Here is an 18,688-nt window from a genome sequence, read left to right on the forward strand (position 1 = left end):
TATCAACGCCTGCTGTTTGCAAATAGTTTCGCTTTTTCAGGTGACGTGGAAATTGGAAGGGCGTTAACCCACAACAATCAACTGCTGTTTTGTGTGACCAATTGCCTCGCATTTGCACAACTCACATTCGGACGTTGTGTTACGCACACTACGGGTGCTGTGTCGTCACAATAGCGTGAATTCGAATGACTTAAGGTTTATGTAACTCCGAATTATAATAATATTTATTACTTAGTTTGTAAATGACTAAGAGACATCTGTGTTGACCTGCCAAACATATTGCCAAAAGAGAACTTTCAGACTTTTAGGCCAGATTAAAAGGGAGAAACTTTAGTGGATTCTTGTAGATATACAGTCAGGACTACCCTTCTGTCTTTATTTTTAGCTACTTTGTCTTATACAAAAATGTCAATATTTGGGAATAGTCTTATTTCAGGTGGCACAATTTAACGACAAATTGTATTAAAATCTTAAAAAGCTTTGCACCAACGTGCTTCATCAGGTCAAAGAAGAAAAAGTGGCAGTATCGCCCTAGTTTTAAAACACATATTAGTAAATTTTAGAAAAAAACAAAAGTACAACACTTTTATTGGTTTGCTTTGTCAATTTTATTATGTAGAGAATCAGTGTTCCCTCTAAGAAAATTTTGTGCTGCGCAAATATTTTTTGTAGTGCGCAAAAAAACCTGCACAGAAAATCGTCCCGAATCATTGTTAAACACTCAACTGCTGTGTTCGGCACTTTACTAAACTCATTTTTTCTACAAGCTTGATTTTCCTAAGAAGACATTTAATTCTATGTGCGTTTTGCGGATTGATTTGTTTACTTGCTTTTAGCTACAGACATCAACGAAAAATGGCTAATGCGAAATGCTTAAACTGTTGTGGCAAAAAAGTGAATATATTTTAGTTTTATTTGAGAATTATGTAAGTGCACAAAAGCAAATTTTACTGCGCAATTTGTCTGGTGTGTTGTTGCGCAATTGCGCAATAGTTGCGCACCTTAGAGGGGACACTGAAAGGATTTATATTTGTGTTGTTATCCTTATTTTTGGATGCGGGTAGATAGTATAGCTATGAAAGTTATACTCACCTAAACCCTGACCGCAATTTCGGCATTCAGGAAGCCAACTCCTCTTCAAGTAGATTTACCCGCGCATTTTTTCAGCTTTCGTCGATTAAATTCCGCGTCACAGTAACTGTATTGTGCCGCTGGAAAGAACCGATTTATCGCGACCGCTTTACGTTCCATTGTCCTGGGATTATGACGTCATTCATTACGGTTTACGCAGATACTTTTTTCCCGAACTTGCAAATGAAATTACTATAGCTTAATAGTTTGTACAAAGAGCACAAAGGTGATATGTGGTTTTGTGCATTTTAAGCGCCGAAAAAGGTTTGTTAAATTGCGTTAGAATTACTGGATGTTTAAAAAAATTTAAACAGATGAGAAACTACAAACATTAAACGGTTGATAATATGAGTTATTACTGAAAATATAATTAGGTGCTTGGAATTATGAGAGCATATTAGTTTAGAAAATAAAACCAGGCACTTTATATACTTAGTGATAATTTTAAGCAGAAAAAATTGTCCTCAATTCGTATTATTTGAGAAAAATGGTCTTGGAAATAATTTTAGTTATTACGTCATAATACGCCTAGCAAATCGCTTAACGACCTTATAATTGTCGAGCGACGCTGATTTACGATTGTTTGCTCACAGAAGTCGCGTTTGTTTACGTGGGAGTTACCCCGACTCGACGATTATGACGTCATAACGAGGCATCTGTAATTGGTGAAAAGAAACGTAATAATGGCGGATTGTGAAGCCACCGTCGTCCAATCAGCGCCCATCTATTTGTCACGTCATACAGGGGCAAATCCGAAAGCAAGAGTCCTGCGAGTCACTCACCGCGGAATCAACTATGACATCACAATGCGACAGAGCGACACAATGGCGCACGTTCGACGCGCTATTTCCGTCATTACAGGTAAGAAATTAATTGTGTTGGGAAATTTGTTTGACGTTAACTATAGTGGTATAGTGGTGCTCTAAAAAATATTGTTATTGTTTGTTGTTCTGCAATGTGATATGAGGTTTCCCCTCGGTGTACTGTATTATAACGTTTTACCCAGCACTGATTCTCCAAAGCTTCCAAAACCTGGGTATATTTCTAGGGTTTCAAGTAGGGATACATTTATTTCACAAAAGTACTACATCCATGTTAATTGCATTTTTGTCAAGATATACAAGTTTTGAGTTCGCGTAAAAATTACCTACAGATACCATAATACTTGACACACAAGTGGCGAAGCATAAAACATGAATGATTCCGTTCTATACTACCAAATGAAAAGCAAAACTTTAAATAAACTAAAAAGTTCTGAAAACCCTAATTTAAACAACAATTTCAAAAGCGGAAAAAGCAAATAAACGCCATTTCCTATTTAAATTGGAAAAATAAAATTATACAAGCGATAAAGTTTGTTGTTACGACAGCCATAAGCTCGCCAAAGTGTGCCACACCTGGTCATACTTACAACAACCACAGCAACCTGCGAATCGCGCAAACTGCCAAAGTTACGGGTCAATGACCCCTCATTATCTGTACGTAGTTGGGTTATTAAAGGTCGCCCGACCACGTTTACGGAGAGCGGTGTTGGCCAATTACGGTTTAGCAGAGAAAGTTTAAGATCCAACGACGTAGTAGGGTTTTTGTAGCACCCTCTGATTCGCTCGTTATACTTGCGTTGGAATAGATGCGAAAACGCATTGGAAATTCAAGTTCGACATTTGACCTTTAAACGTAGTTTCCAATGCAGGCATTATTTGTTTGGGTAGATTTGTGGTATTAAATTCAGAGTAGTATTTTTTAAAAAGTGCTAACAAATATTTAGAAAACAGTAAAGAGATAAAAAAAAGGTTATAAAAAAGAAACAGGGCGTATTTTAGGGTAGAAAGCAAGTGTTTGAAAAATTTTTACATAAATCAGTTTCGTTTTAAAAGAAATGTGTTGTCAGCTATAGACATTATAAAAAAGTTTAACACATTAGTGTTTAACAGTATTATTGATTTTTGCTGTTTCAAATCGTTTGAGAGTAGAAATGTTTTACAAAACGACTAAATTTATTTTTCAGTTTTAAGAAAAAAAACTTTTGTCTTAGGGTAAATATCATAAATAACTTCTCTTCTTTATATTTCAAAAATCCAAGAATGACTGAAATGCCGATCTGTTAAAACCTGCAGGTGAATTTCGCTTGAGGCTTGGCATTGTTTGAATTATGCCGCGTAACTTTCTGGCTTAACGTCATATTAACAGACAAGTTTTGTTATCGTTTGATTTAATGCCGCATAATTCCATTGTCTTTCGATTGTGGTACGTAACAAATGTGATTGAATCACATGGTCTACTCCATGGTAGGTCGGTTAAAAATGTTTGGAATTTACTGAAAATGTTCACATAAACAACAATACAGAACGAATTTTGAAGCCCATACAGAAAGTTAGCAATTTGTGAATGGTTTATATTAATAAAACCTTTATACATTTTTAATTTGTGAATATTTATTCGTTATGTTAAATGCTATATACGCATGCTCTTTGATATTCATATCCTACCGAATTATAATCGCTACTTAATGTGCTTCAAAAGTAATAAAAAAACGTTTTAAAATCATGTAATAAGATGTTACGGCGTTTTATCCAAATATTTACCGTGTGAAGTCCTTTTAATCCTCAAATTGGTCACGTTAGTGAAGCATGTTGTTGTCATTTCATGGAATACGAATATAGGTGTGACAAACTTGTTTTACAGGAGTTTGTTTTGCTAAGATAGTTCTCCTTATTTTACGATGACATAATTGCGATCATTAGGTGTTCATTGATCACATACGTGTATGTTTACACAGGCCAGTTAGGATTGAAATTATGTGATCGCTAGATTTAATCAAACTGTCAATCTCAATCAAACACGTGTCGAAAATGATCTCTGTTTAGGGATTCCGCCGGCCAATCAAAACCTTCAGCCGAGTGACATCATCAGCAATGCAATGGAGGCAATAACGTAAGTTCGTGTATAAGGTTTTGGAACACAATACACGGTTTTTTTTAGTAACTTCAATAAAAATATAAGAGCCATAATATTTGATAAAAGCGACATTTCGCAATTTACAGACGTTTCAGCAATAACTTATGCCATCATCAGTGGAAAAATCAATTGAAGATAAAAGCTTTCTTTTTTACGTTTTATCGCTTTTATCTTCACTTGATATTTACACTGATGATGGCATAAGTTATTGCTGAAACGTCTGTAAATTGCGAAATGTCGCTTTTATCAAATATTATGGCTTTTATATTTTTATTGAAGTATATAAGGTTGTTCGATAATATCGGATTAGAACCGATACCCGGTGAAGTGTTAATATCGGTAGGCGTCCGTAGGGTGGTATTGGTGACGATCCTATACCAAATAGATTTTTCAATAAAACCCAGACGTTTCTACCTTAAAGGGTTTTTTCAACAGTAGTTTAACAACTGGAGGTAACTAAACTTCTTACGACAAAGCTCGTTTTGGCGTTAATGCCAAATAAAAAAGGAATGGCTTCATTTGGTATTCGCAATACGTTTCTTTACTATCGAAACAAAATTGAAGTACGGGATATCCCTACATTAGTGTGCATTTTTTTTTGGCAAAATTTAAGCAAATTTACGTAATATCTAAATTAAATACATTGACGTTTGCCATTTAGTTTATAATATTCACAATTTTATATGTTAATAAACTGACCATTTATCGACATGAAACTTTTTAAGGCTAATCTCGAAATGCAAATCGTCACCAACATTAATCGGTTACACAAACTAGTTTTTAAAACGATTCGCAAAAATGGTTTCTTTCTTTACGTTTTCCGGCGAAATCTATCAAGGTTTGATTTACAATGTTGAAAGAGTGGTCGCACTTCCTCCAAACAGAATTAGATTATGGCGATATATTTGCCCCGAGGCTGTCAGTTTGTTTCAAACCTCGTTTGAAGCAAGGCCGACAGTAAAACTGTGAGGTGCTACCTTTTGAAAGGGCAGAAAAAAGTTAAACACAAGTGGAACAGGAACTTGAAGCTGTTTGTTTAATATGTGACGTGGTGTTTATTTTGCTGTTGTTTTCCGGATAACTTAACTTCAAGCTAGGTATAATTACGATTTACAGAGAAGTGTATCCGGATCATTAGCAATAAAGGGCTTCAACTGAGACTGTAATTAAATAAGCGATTTGCTTTAATCAATACGTTATGCTTAAATATGCTTTTATCATCTTAATAATTGACAAAACGTCGCGTAGGCCAATCTGATTGAACCTTTTTACTTGTACTTTTCGCGTTTTAGTCCGTTCGAGTTACCTTTTAATTGAATTGTTATGGAAGTTGTTGCATAAGCGATGCAAAAAGTATCAGTATAAAGCACACGGCGATTACTATATTAGCTGAATATGTGCTATATAATTAACGAAATCCGAAACATCGGGGAGAATTTATTATGGTGCGTTATATTTTGCGGAACTTGTCACAGCAACAACATCTAGATTAAATGTAATAAGTTGTCCTCAGGCGATGAGAATACACCAAGGCACTGACAGAAATGGTATATACACACAGAACGGGATTAACCTGTCTGAAATGCTCGGCGTTACTATAGCTTCTCCATACAAACGCGGAGTTTCGTTCTATGTCAAATCCGATCTTATGTAAAATTTTACTGGAGCTATTTTTAACGAATAAACTGATAAACTAGAGTTGTTTAACCAACCAATACCTCTCCGATGTGAACAGAACTCACAATTTTAATTTTATCTCTATTAAGATACGGAAAATATTTTTTTATGTCGCAATGTATTTTTTAACGACTAACAATACTTAAGTTAACGTTTAAAAATACTTGGTTTCCCATTTAACACTTGCTTTATTAAACTAACTGCCTTCTTGTTCCAGGGAAGTTCCCGAAATTAAAACTCCCACACCCCAGCTGAGTGACGTCATCAAACGCGATTCAAACGTCACAAACGGATTATCTCCTCTCGTGGGCGCAGAAAAGGCCGACAGTGACATCACAAAGCCGAGCTCGAAGCGGGATTCGCAGGAATCCCAGATCCTTTCGGAGGTTTTTAGCGAGGAGGACATCTGGGACCTCTACACCTCCTCAGAAGACTCGGACTCTGAGGAGCCGTGCGCCCTCACAACATCCTCGTGTAGATTCCTGCCACCAGAGGACGCTATCTCCTACATCGCATCCTCCATCGTGCGTGATCTCACCGGGGAAGTCCCGGGACCGAGGGGTACAGGATCGACCGGAAGTGTGTCACCGCGTTCCAGCCCGGAAGTTGAGAATGCTGCCATCTTGCGGAGTCTCACCGGGATCCTTGATGGAGTGAGCTCCCCGCATCCAAAGATCGGACTCGAGAAGTCGCCCAGCTCTGCTTCCATTTGCAGCCGCGCATCTTCCGCTAGCGGCAGGCGAGAGCAGCTACTGCAGACCGTCTCTGCGCTCATCCGACATTTCGACCGTCGCCGTGGCAACAACAACGCGCCCGCACAGCCACAACGATTCACGCTGAGGAAAGTGCTGGACTCGACGCAGATCCGCGAGTGCCAGACACAAACCAGCACCCCCGAGTTCACCTCTAGAAAGCCTTCCTGTGACGTCACAAACCAAGTCGACGATTCAATTGATGACACGAAAAGTCCAAAGGAAGGTTTAGACCCGCTCGGCTCAAACGAATACTTCTACGACTTTGAGAACAATCACAACAACAATTTCCCGTCTTTGACGTCACAAACCGACATGAGCAAGTGTGTCGTCACGCCCGTCGACGTCATCGCGTCGGATGAAGACACAAGTGGGTCGGATGACGTCACAACGTATGACGCTACGGCGTCGAGCAAGCTTCCAGCGAAAGATAACGCCGCTGATACAGGATTCGAGTCGTCGGGAGATGAAACGAGCGAATCGGAGGAAAGCAGTGAAGAAGAAGAAGCGATCATCGCTCCTTCTGTGGTGGAGGAGGAAGCTTGCTCGGAGGTTAATCCCCGTGATTTGTACGATGTTCCCACCAAGTTCGACCCGAACTGCTTGAAGGAAATGCTCTCGTTGGATTTGAACGCGTTGATCGAAAGCAACTTGCGGAAAGCTGCAGCTGTGCAGAGGAACTTCCAGCAACAACCACAACCGACCGCACAAGCTCAACTACAGCAACAAAATCCCGCAACATTTGATCCACGACCACAAACAATCGCAAAGTATGAACAACCACCAAACGCCGAAAATTACGAACAATTGCCACAAAACGCCGAAAATTACGAACAATTGCCACAAACAAGCACACAAGATAAACCACACCCAATGAACCGCAAGGTCTCCTTCAGAGATCAACAACATGACGTCAAACCAGCGTCATCAAAGTCAAACAGTGAAAAATCCTCGCCCACCGGGAGTGACGTCATCAAGGTTCTAAGCGATGATGTCATTCGAGGTAGGCCGCTGAGCACGAAACCAGCCTTGGACGAACAAGCGGTCGAAAGGATTCTCTCGTCACAATATCAAGTCCCGAGGCATGAACCTGCAGTTGATGACGTAGTTATTACGTCACGACCTCGATGCGCGCCTCAGCCTTTGGGTCGGGAATACGGGGAAGTCCCGCCCAGCTTTCGGCCAATCGAACCAGCTCAAAACATGCACCAGTTAGGGGAATACCCGCACGGATTCGTCCCAATGAACAATGAACCAGTCATGGGGCACCCAGGGGAATTCCCCCAACCAATATACAGCGTTCCGCCTCGATTTGTCCCCCCTGCGCAGCCCAGGGGTCAAATGTTCCCCCAAATGGCCCATTTTACCCCCCGGCCGCCACACGGGTTCCCGCCCATGGCGCCGCGGCCCCAATACGCCCAGGGGCCGCCCCCTAACATGATGATGCCACGTCACCGTGCCCCTTTCGGCCTGCCCCCTCGCATGCCCACCCACGAAAACCCCTACATGTTCCACCAGCCCCAGTATCAACCCATGTACCCACCTAGACCTATGGGTATTCCCCGGTACCCTAAACACGACCCCCAGTCCTTTCACAGGATCATGGACGATCTTGAGAGCGATTACAACGAACTCACGATCGACCGCTCCCGTGATGCGCGTGAGTTTTATGATCGTGAGCGTTACTATAACGACTACGAAAGCGACGAGGACAGCTATTCATCTGATGAATACTACGGTGATTATGATCGACGCTTTTTACGAACAGGTTCACGATCACGAAGACCGCCGAAGCGTGAGTCATTTCGTGAGCAACCACGCCGTTATGAACACGAAAACCCGTACGATCGCGGCGAATCACGTTATGAACCCTCTCGCGAAAGCTATGTACATCGTCCGCCGAGTCGAACCGGATCACGGTATGAGTCGACTCAAGAGAGACCACCGAGTAGAACTGGTTTACGGCATGAATCGACTCACGAGAGCATCTCACATCGTCCGCCAAGTAGAACTGGTTCACGTGAGTTATTAGACGACGATGAAGAGGAAGAAAAATACGCGTCATTTCACAGAGGTGAAAGGTCATACTCCGACGCGCCATCGTTACGTCATAATGGGTATCAGAGCGCGGCGCCAGAGTTTTCGAATCCACGTGATCGCGTCCGCCCTGGGGCGCCCCTAGCGGCTGGTTTCTACCCGGATCGGCCTCGACAGGGAAACTACCCGACGGGACTTCCCCAGCGCAACCAAGACGAGCGTTCCTACGGACAATTTCTTGCCAAGTTCGCGCGCGAATTGCGCAATCCGCAGCTCTGCCATCGCGATCACAAGTTTCGCTGTGACGTCATGAAGGAGGTGCAGCGCCTGGCGCCAATCATGCCCTGGAGGGCGCTGGTGAGCTTCTACGAGACGGCCACGTCAAAGTATGACGTCATACTGCGTAGTAGGAACTCGGCGTCGGCCAAGGAGGCGCAGGTGGAGAGGTTGCTCAAGATGATGCTCAATGACGTGCTTCCAATTGATCAGGTTGGTAAACTAGCATAAATTGTTGGCACTCACTATATCACTACAAAAACTTCTGTGTTGTGGTCAAGCTTCATTAACACTTTATTATAATTTACCGCACAATCAAGTTTTGTGGTACGAGGCTGGTAAACTTATAAAACTCGCGATTAGGTATGCCTAATAGTCTGCCAGGTTGGTAGACCAGCATATATTGTTAGTTGAGCAAGTCTTCAACCTATGTTTCTCGTGTTACACTTGTAATAATATTCTTCATTTTTGATTTGAATCTATATGATCCAGTTTTAGCAATTAGGCCGACAAAGTCGCATGAACTCATAATTAGTTTATTCCGATACCGATAGCTGGTATTTTTGACAAAGTGCACCACGATTCTACCCGATATCTGTTATTACTATTTTAAAACAAGCAAAATAGATTAAATTGAAAAGTTAACGTTTTTTTATTAGGTCAAGTAGATATCGCTGCGTTTAAATGCAAATCATGGGTAAAATTATCTTATTAATTTGTATATATACCACACTTGTATCGAAAGAGTACCGATACTACCACTTAGCATCGGGTATCCGCTTCGATCCAATATTTTCGGACACCCCTACTTAAGGTTATTTCATATCGAAGAAAATTCAAATTTACGACGGACAAAATAACGGTATCGAAACAAACAAAAACATTTTTGTTTCGATTTCAGAGGAGCGAATCGCTTGCGTCATCAAGCCCTCGAATCAAGTGCGAGTCTGACGTGGCGCAGATGCTTTACGACGGTGACGTCGAGTTTGATTACGTCACTTGCAACGCGCTGTTGTGCAAATCGTGGAACGAGAGGGGAGTGTGCCCCCACCGGCCTGACTGCCCCTACCTTCACTACTGCATCTCGTGTGCCATGAGGGAGGATAAGACCTCTCTGCACCCTTCGCTTGAATGCCCCTATTAAGCTGGTAATATCAAACCAGAGGGCGCTTTTTCGAAACATGCTTTGCTTATTTTTGAGGTTTCACAAACTCCGGTACTTTTTCCCCACCTGAACAATTAAGAGAACAACAACCTAACTAAAAATGTGGATAGTTTGACAAATGGTTTTCAATTGTAAACTGACTGGGTGTTTACGAAGACTGGAACCGGGGTTTCGACAGGAAAAAAGATTGGGAACCCCTTCTTTAAGCATTGATTATTTTAGTAATATTAATTTAATAAACCTAATGCAAAGTATGTGGGACGGCAATCCAAATATGAGCAGTAATCAGTAGACCTACAATCGCCCAGTTAACCTCTCCAGGGTTTGTGTGGTGCACGCAAAAAAAAACAAGTTTATCGAATTATATACAGTTATATAAAATTGTCCAAGTTTAAACCGCCTAAACTTTAACAACCTTGAAACTTCGTCATATTTTGTTCTGTATTTATCACCAATCGATGTTTTCTTTATGCATGTTGTTCAACATTTTAAGCCTATTGTTGTCGCCCTTCTATTTTTGTATTTGAGGTATAAACCTACTATGGGTCTGTTTTTAATGACCTGTATTTAACGAGTGGGCTGGAAAAACAAACAAATTAAATCGGCAAAAAGTTCCAGACTTATAAATTAAAACAACGGTGGTGAATAAAACAATGCTTGAATATGAATGTTTTTGTTGATAATGTTATACTGGTGGCAAGTTTACAATATAATAAAACAATATTGCTAGTAAATTTTTTTTGTCCTGCCGTTAAAACTGTAGTATAAGGACCAGAGTGCATTTTAAATTGACTTAACATACGAATCGTATTTTTCTACGAAATGTTTTTGTTTTCCCAATAAAAAAATGTTAATAACAAGTCTATTTCTGTTGATTCAGTATGGGGGATTGCTCATTATATTCAAGGTTTCGCGTTTTACTGTTCGAAGTAATTTTGTAACTGATTAACGAATAAAATGCGTTATTCTGCAAACTATATATAGAAAAAAAATAATGAACACCAGGGGTAAAGCAAGGTTGTGAATTACATTTAAAAAAGTTTTCGAGCTCTACAGAATTTTGTTAAGCAATTGTAATTAAACGTGCCAAACCTTTGCCTTAAATAAAAATTAAACACCGACTTTAAAAATTTAAAGTTTGATGGATCTCTTACTGCGAAATGTCGAATCAATATTAGAGCTGGAAAGTTGGTTTATAAATCTCCCAACTACTTTTATACGCTTAATCGCAAAACCAATAAATTACAAAATATTTCAAAAGTTTAATTTAGAAGTCATGCAATATTTGCGCGTAGTCATGCGTAACCACAGCGGACTTTATTTACTTTTTGGGGTGGAGCAATTTGCTTGCACGTCGTTCAGAAAGTAAAAAACTTAAGTTACTTTTTATTATTATAATTTAAAGTGGGTGTGAAAAACGTACCAGGAAAATTTGAAGCAATGTAATATGTTGTTAATGGCCTGCATATATTTATTAAAGATTATGATTTTTAATTAATTAACTGGCAATAGAAAAAGTTTTGGCGCTGGTCTAAGATCTTACTGTTTTTTTTTTAATAAACTCGTTCAGCTTAATTATTGTGTACAACTATATACGAGCTTGGCGCTAATCTAGAATCCTACCCCATTTTCGCCGGGGGCTTATATTGCTAACCTGGATTTGGGTGGGTCAAGTATTATTATTATATTTATTCCTACATGGTTATGCCTTCTTTGCAATTTTTAAAAGTTTTTTAGTGCTAAAACAATGTGGTATTATCCTAGACCAGTGCCACAAACTTTATTTATTGTGAATTTGCCAGTTATGCACTACATATTTTATTAACTTGTGTTAAATACTTTAATAAAGCTGCAAATTACCAATAGATAAAGCTTGTATGTCACTGAAGGCGTTGGTGTAGAATCCTACCACACAACTAATTGTTTAATGCACAATATTTGGGTTAGTGGGTTGAGTATTATTATTATATTTAAGGAAGAGGCTATTTACCCAGATACCAAATAGTTCAAATGGACATAACCGATGCCAGAGTAAAAGAGTGATTCTGTAAAATAGCCTTCTCAGGTCATTTACTGGGCTAACAAAGTAGTTTAAATCAATTTCGAAAAAAACAAACATTTAAATTATCCAAAACTAGGAAAATTAAATCTAATACTATCACTACGAGACCCCCACCCTAACTAACCAAAATTAATGAATAATCACGAATGGGCGTAAAAAAATGATGCAGTCAACTAGCCACTTCCTAGATTAATCTACCTTGTTTATTTTTCCTTGCAGTTTTTATTTTGACAACTTGTTTCGTTATTTAAAAAAAGTGGTTTCGATACCAGGGACAAGTATAATCACCCAAGAATTGCAATGGAGCGCTCCTATGCACTCTGTGCATGTTTATCTGGATTAGTTGCCATTTGTCTGATTTCTGCTTCTTTCGGAACAGAAACATGGCTTGTTAACAGCTTTTACCAACAGTAAGTTAAAAATAGAGTTTAAAAATGGACTACTTACATATACTTGATGTAAATAAAATTTGACCATTAACCAAAAAAGAGTTTGGGTCGACACATAAATCATAGAAAATATGTAAAATTTAGGAAATTGAATTTACTTCTACCACCACCAGTCCACCATAACCCAAATCACTGCATAATTGCAGATGGAAGCAGGAGTAAAACAGTAAACCAGGCAAATAGTGACTTCAAAAAATTAGCTTTTTGTTTTGTATTGGTGTTTTAAGCGTGAAATATTGCTTGGAATGATTTTACTGTTTTTAATGGTTTAACATGGTGCCATTATATATATTTTAACTTAAAATTGACTTGCTATGGCAAATTATGTGTTGCACTGGATTGACTCTTTTTTGTTTCTTTAACAATATAAATTGCTATACAGAAACTCGACAAATTGCACTGGAACAAGAACTCTTGGGCTTTTTAATTGTCAAGATATATATGTTGAAGTTTGTTTTGATGACAGATCAGACACACATTCTTGTAAGCATTTTAACTAAGTTCATATTTAAAAAAAAGACTTTTCTTTCAGTTTTTTTTACGGTATTTCTGGCAGGACGTAAAAATAAGCGTAAATTACACGTAAACACTGTAGGATTTTGAGGAGAATTTTAATGATAATACTTCTTTGTATTGAGAGCCCTTTATAAGACAAATGCAGTTAGCTATCCTAACAAAATGGTCAGTTGTAATTTAACTTAACAAACCAAATATTGTAGGCCAACTAACATTTGATGTGAAAAGTAATTTAAAGTTTGTTGTAGTTGTACTTATTAATGTAAACTTTTACTTTAGTATTAGGGGACACGCATATTGATGTGGAACAAGCACTTTTGTATTGTGTGATTGCATTTGGTTCTGTGTCAATGGCTTGGCTGTTGTTGGCATGTTTTGTTTGTTCCTACAATCTTTGCACAAGACCCTATGAAACTTATGCAGGACCAGTTGGCATCATTTTTTACTTTTCTGCTGGAGGTAAGTAAAGCTTTTTAAACCCATAAAGCTTGTAATACATTTGATCGTTTTGCTTTTTACTTCATTACAACACTGCTTACAGGTGGATCGCCTATTTTAACTTAACAAGACCGAACAAATTAAAACCGTCGACACAGTGTTTTGTTTTTATAAAGCACCGTAAAACTTATTCTTCATGCTTATTTTTTCATGTGCTATTAAAGAATAGGCCGTTCATAAAAGTGTGGGAATAAATATTGACAAATCGCGTAAACACTAGGAAACCATAACCAAATGAGTTGTTTTAAAATATATTCCATTGTTCCTGGCATTTTCTTGGAAAACAGTTAAGATTAGCTAAAGAGTGTGTTAAAATTGTCAGGTAGACAAAACTAAAAGTTTTCTGTTTGTCGCAATTTTTTGACCAGTCACTTTTCCAAACATTACAATCACAATTATGCCATCACAGTAATACACCCTATATTAAATTCAATGGTTTATTATAACTTTATATAAGTCGTACATCATAAGAAATTCCATTAGGCATGACGATGAGATTGGATAATATTTTTCTCATTTTGAAATAATATATGTAAGTTGCTGTATGAAGCCACTTTCATAGTTAATATTTAACCATCTAGTTAAGCAATTTGCAGGCCTGTGTTGGAAGGCTCCGGTCTGTTTGCGTAAGTGGTTTGTAATTGGGTGTTTTTTCAATTGACATGTTGTTTGCTTTACATTTTCAGGCGTGTTCATGTTACTAACCATGATTCTTTACATTGTTTTTGGATTCGACACAGATGAGTTAGTTCCCGTTTTACGTGGGGTAGGTTAATAAGTTATTCTTGTTACATATGTAGTTGAAAAATAGTAGTGTCTATATTTATTTTTTTAGAAAAATTCTGTCAACTAAAAAATATTCCACATAACTCTTCTAATAACAGTGGCTAGTTATTTAATGTTAATGTACAATTCAGTGGTTCCTGACTTTTTTAGCAAGCCCTTTGGTAATTGTTGTGTGCCTTGAGCCCCCTCAGATATTAAATATTTTATCATACCGAACAAAATTAGTTTTTTTAACTAAATATCAGTGACAATACTTCAGGCATACAGCAATTACCAAAGGGCTTCCAGGGCCATTCACAATAGGAATATGGAAAATGAGTGTGTATATATGCTATTTAGCATTCTCATTCAGTAAACACTAAACACACATATTTAAACCTAATAAAATAGGGGTTCATAATCTTTTGATGTATCAGTTTAAAATATTTACGACTATATTTTTGTAAACAAGGTGTTAAAGAGCCTAATTTTCGAAACCCAAATTAATTTTCAATGCTCTCTTTTTAAAATATATTGCAATGAACCAAATTATTTTTTCAGAAATACTATGCTACTGATTCTGATTTTGGGTATTCCTTTTATATATTTCTTGCTTCAATCGCACCAATTGTCCTTGCGATTGTTCTTGTTTTTCTGTCGGGAAAGGATGTTAAGAAAACAGTGAAAGAGAAGTTTTGTCCAGGATCAAAGAGAGAGGAAAAGCAAACTGGGGGAAAAGATGAAATTTTCATGTTTTAGAAACATACAAACATTAGGCTGAGTAAGTTTGGAAAATCAAGTGCCACCATTAGGTTTTTAACATTTTATTTACATTGTATATATGTTGGTTTAAATAAAATTTACTTTTCATATAAAAATTTCAACATTGAATTTACTCAATTGGTGAACAAAGTTACAAAATCTAGTATATTTGTTGAACAAATATGAAGAACTATGTTTACCTAAAACCGTGTTTATTTCAAGGTACTGCATTTTGTGTTGCTAGTTCAAAACCCTGTGTTTGTATTTAATTTATAATTTTATTTTATACACGGCAAGCGCTACTTTTTCCACTGACATGTCCTCGTTATTTTCTTCAATTCTGCCCTGATTTTACTCGTTCGAATCACTGTACTATATTGATCAAACTGTGCTGTTTATTAGTAATTCATTGTGATAATTTCATATAAAGCATTTTTCATAGTGTTCTTTTTTGTAACCTCAAGGCAATAGTCGTAGCAAATTAGGTTGGTGCTTTGCAATATATTTGTATAAAGCTGCTGCTTTGGTTTTAACCGGTGGTCCTGAGCTCTAAATCAATTTAAAAACTGTCCTTTGAACTTTAAAGAAACCCTTCTGTATGAAATCGGAATACGTTGCATGTCTTATGTATAAACTAGGTTGGTGCTTTGCAATATATTTGTTTGAAGTTGATGCTTTGATTGTGCTTTTACTTAACATCTGCAGGCTTTATTGTGCAAAAACAAATGTAATCATATAGGTGTTTTGGGTTTTAAACCACTGGTTGAAACATTGTATTTTTGTCCCAACATTTAAAAAACTTTTACAAATACTTGCGGATAGAATCCTTTGCTAGACTTGTATGATGTCAAATTAACCAATTTCAACTACTTATATAGGTTATTTGAATGAAATGCACTCGCCTCATTAGGATATTTAGGTAAAACAAGCATGTATTTCATTTATTTATTTAATGATTAACATGATCAAATCAGTAGATTATTCAGTCTGCCCAACACCTGCTTATAAATGTGGTTGTTTACAGACCGATGCAAATGCTTTAGCTGTACAAATCAATTTTTATTTTGTCCCCTGTTATCAAAACGTTACTGTGTGCCTAATTGTGTTTTACATTGCTGAACAATAAATAATTTTCGTAGTTTGCTGAGATGTGTGAATCACTTGGCCACTTCGTTGTCTCTGATATTGTCCTTACAAAACATAGCAGCAGCAAAAGTTGAAACTTCAGTTTCACGGAGTTTCATCTCCTTTTTTTGTGGAAAACCGAACTTCATAGGCTTGGAAATTTGGGTTCGTTTTTACGTCAATCTCGGGTGTTTGCTCTTTGACAAGTTCGATCATTTTTTCCAGAAGTTGTGTCTAAAAATTGAGACTGAAGCTATTAAAGTAGATTTCGTAGTTTGAGCAACGGTTCATAATCTGACATTTGGAACTCAAGACAACAGAATGGAGCAGGTGATGTGCTATGGTTGTCTACTCCCCTCTGAGCCTGTGTAGCTCAGTTGGTAGAGCAACAGTCTGGTATGGTTGAGGTCATAAGGTCGAACCTCACTGCAGGCTAGTTGTTTTTCTAGCTAGGCCTTGCTTGCACTAATATCCTGATCAGGAATGATTTTGATGAGCCTTATCGAAGGCATCATGTGTAGTAGTGTGTAGCTTGTTTGCAATATGCAATTTAAATAAATACTGATTTGAATGTCTAGTAGTTAACAAGAGTTTTTCTCTATCGAACAGGGTTTTTAACACTCTTTGTTTGGAATATAAATAGAGGTCTCCATTGTTACAAAAAAGTAAAACTTATCTGTCAGATTTAAAGAGTTTAAGAACCACTGACGTACAGTATTATTATACAATGTTGAAATGTAGGTAATTGCATTTCAATAATAAAAATTGAAATTTTTAATGTGTCAACACTAACTCTATTAAGATAAGGATTGCCTCATAATTCAAATGTAAAAAACTCAAGTTTGTAAAAAAATTCAAGAATATAATTACCGCTTGCGCCAAATCTGTACGATTCTTATGGCACTTTACATTTACAGGAATATCTTTGTGCAACCATCTTCCAATCTGCACAGCCTTCATCTCCAACTGTTGGTCATGGGTTTTTCCTCGAAACTGCATAGTTTTTTCTGCATTAATACACAATATGGGTATAAGGAAAAACATAGACCAAAACAAGAACAACATTGAACAGCAAGACCAAAATAGGACTAATACCTAATGATAGTATGATAAACAAGAAATAAATGGCCAGAATCAGGCCTATACAACACTTTAACTAATCCCAAACCCACCTCTAAGTACGCCACTTACTAACTCCCCTAATAATTTTAACACAAACCCCGCCCATTACCCACCAATAACCCCAAAACAAGACCAAAATCCAGTGCTAAAACAACGGCGCTGGTCAAAATAGGGCACCCATGTGTCTGACACCAAAATGGTGCAAGGCCCTAATCATCCTATACCCTCTACCTACAGTTCCAGGCCTTATTTAGATGAATTTAGGATATATTCATGTAGTTTTAGGTCCTATTCAGACGATTTCCATTTTATTCTGTACTGCATAGTGCATATTACTGTATATTTGGCTTTATAATGCCACCGTCTTAATACTGTGGTTTTATCGATTTTTCTGCTTAAGGTATTGTTGCTTTTTAGGTCTTATTGTGTGTTCCCAAATAGGGCCACAAAACTAAAAGAATGTTCTTTGTCTGTTTCTTAAAAGTGGCGTGACAATAATCACGCTGAAATTGCTATGCTTTCCAAAGTGGATCACAGAAAGCTAGAAATGTATACATTGCAGATGCTTTGGAGGTTTAAAATAACGCAATCAATAAAGCCTGATTAATGCTATATTCACTACTAATATAAGGAATGCCTACAAACCTTGTCTGCACAACTAAAAATTAGGCGCTGATATGTAAGATCTCCGCAAAAAATTCCATAAAATTACTAAACGACTTGCAAAACGGATATTCTCTAAATTTGCAAGATTGTATTTATTGTCAGCCAAAAAATTACCTTTTCCTCTTGATAAAACACATGTTGTCGCGATGCCCCGAAGATTTGCTGTTATCAGCAATGATCTAGCTACAAGAAAACTCATTGATACATTCAGAAAACTTTTTTAACGTTTTGTAAATTCGGTAACTATTTAACAAATCCCTAAAGATATCTATGAACTTTGACAAATTACTACTGTCGATTAGGAAATGTTACCAAAGAACGACAAGGAGTTAATAAATAAAACAAGTTGATTTTTCTCCGGTATTTCTTGTATTATCTCTTAATCTGAGATAATTTTTTGGAACACATACAAACCCATAATTGTATCATTGCTAAAGCTATAATTTAAGATTCCCAATGCTAGCTTTGAATATCCACCCTGTGTTCCAGTCTTAATTGCCAGTAAAGATTAGTAGCAATACAGGGAAACTACCAAATGTTTTAGGCATGAATTTATATCGGTCCTTTAAGGTAGGTTTAGAAGACCACACACCTTAATATGCCTTGCATATTATACCTTTCTGACCTTCGATAAAAACACAGTTTTGGGCCCAATTTGCATTAACCATTTAAACAACCTCCTGTGTAAAGATAATTGCAAAGTCGCTCCAAAGCTCGGAGTTTGATA

General features: G+C 37.4%; 3 protein-coding genes across 3 annotated transcripts; 2 read left to right on the forward strand and 1 right to left on the reverse strand.

Moving 5' to 3' along the window:
- The first annotated feature begins 1,814 nt into the window (after nucleotides 1-1,814).
- On the forward strand, nucleotides 1,815-10,828 carry LOC146163204 (uncharacterized). The gene is made up of 4 exons (XM_083382986.1): nucleotides 1,815-1,992; nucleotides 3,999-4,065; nucleotides 5,984-9,044; nucleotides 9,733-10,828. Exons 1-4 carry the CDS (start codon nucleotides 1,815-1,817, stop codon nucleotides 9,973-9,975), a joined length of 3,549 nt encoding a protein of 1,182 aa, XP_083239112.1. The 3' UTR covers nucleotides 9,976-10,828.
- A 1,530-nt stretch (nucleotides 10,829-12,358) lies between these two features.
- Nucleotides 12,359-15,835, forward strand: LOC146163205 (clarin-3-like). The gene is made up of 5 exons (XM_083382987.1): nucleotides 12,359-12,468; nucleotides 12,890-12,990; nucleotides 13,303-13,482; nucleotides 14,208-14,287; nucleotides 14,848-15,835. Exons 1-5 carry the CDS (start codon nucleotides 12,359-12,361, stop codon nucleotides 15,043-15,045), a joined length of 669 nt encoding a protein of 222 aa, XP_083239113.1. The 3' UTR covers nucleotides 15,046-15,835.
- Nucleotides 15,836-16,082: 247 nt separating this feature from the next.
- On the reverse strand, nucleotides 16,083-18,300 carry LOC146163206 (uncharacterized). The gene is made up of 3 exons (XM_083382779.1): nucleotides 18,076-18,300; nucleotides 17,044-17,180; nucleotides 16,083-16,407 (listed from the first exon to the last, which is right to left on the reverse strand). The coding sequence occupies exons 1-3, from the start codon at nucleotides 18,158-18,160 to the stop codon at nucleotides 16,279-16,281; spliced, it is 351 nt and encodes a 116-aa protein (XP_083238905.1). The 5' UTR covers nucleotides 18,161-18,300; the 3' UTR covers nucleotides 16,083-16,278.
- Between the last annotated feature and the right edge of the window lie 388 nt (nucleotides 18,301-18,688).

Source organism: Ascidiella aspersa, chromosome 2, assembly GCF_963924565.1.
Source record: "Ascidiella aspersa chromosome 2, kaAscAspe10.2, whole genome shotgun sequence".
Lineage (NCBI taxonomy): Eukaryota > Metazoa > Chordata > Ascidiacea > Phlebobranchia > Ascidiidae > Ascidiella > Ascidiella aspersa.

Coding starts and splice junctions, on each gene's coding strand:
- LOC146163204 (XM_083382986.1), top strand. CDS start 1,815: ATGGCGGATTGTGAAGCCACCGTCGTCCAATCAGCGCCCATCTATTTG. Junction 1,993..3,998: donor CGCTATTTCCGTCATTACAG/GTAAGAAATTAA, acceptor ATCTCTGTTTAG/GGATTCCGCCGGCCAATCAA. Junction 4,066..5,983: donor AATGCAATGGAGGCAATAAC/GTAAGTTCGTGT, acceptor TTCTTGTTCCAG/GGAAGTTCCCGAAATTAAAA.
- LOC146163205 (XM_083382987.1), top strand. CDS start 12,359: ATGGAGCGCTCCTATGCACTCTGTGCATGTTTATCTGGATTAGTTGCC. Junction 12,469..12,889: donor GTTAACAGCTTTTACCAACA/GTAAGTTAAAAA, acceptor ATTGCTATACAG/AAACTCGACAAATTGCACTG. Junction 14,288..14,847: donor TAGTTCCCGTTTTACGTGGG/GTAGGTTAATAA, acceptor TTATTTTTTCAG/AAATACTATGCTACTGATTC.
- LOC146163206 (XM_083382779.1), bottom strand. CDS start 18,160: ATGAGTTTTCTTGTAGCTAGATCATTGCTGATAACAGCAAATCTTCGG. Junction 17,181..18,075: donor TGTTTTATCAAGAGGAAAAG/GTAATTTTTTGG, acceptor GTATTAATGCAG/AAAAAACTATGCAGTTTCGA. Junction 16,408..17,043: donor GTACAGATTTGGCGCAAGCG/GTAATTATATTC, acceptor CTCAATTTTTAG/ACACAACTTCTGGAAAAAAT.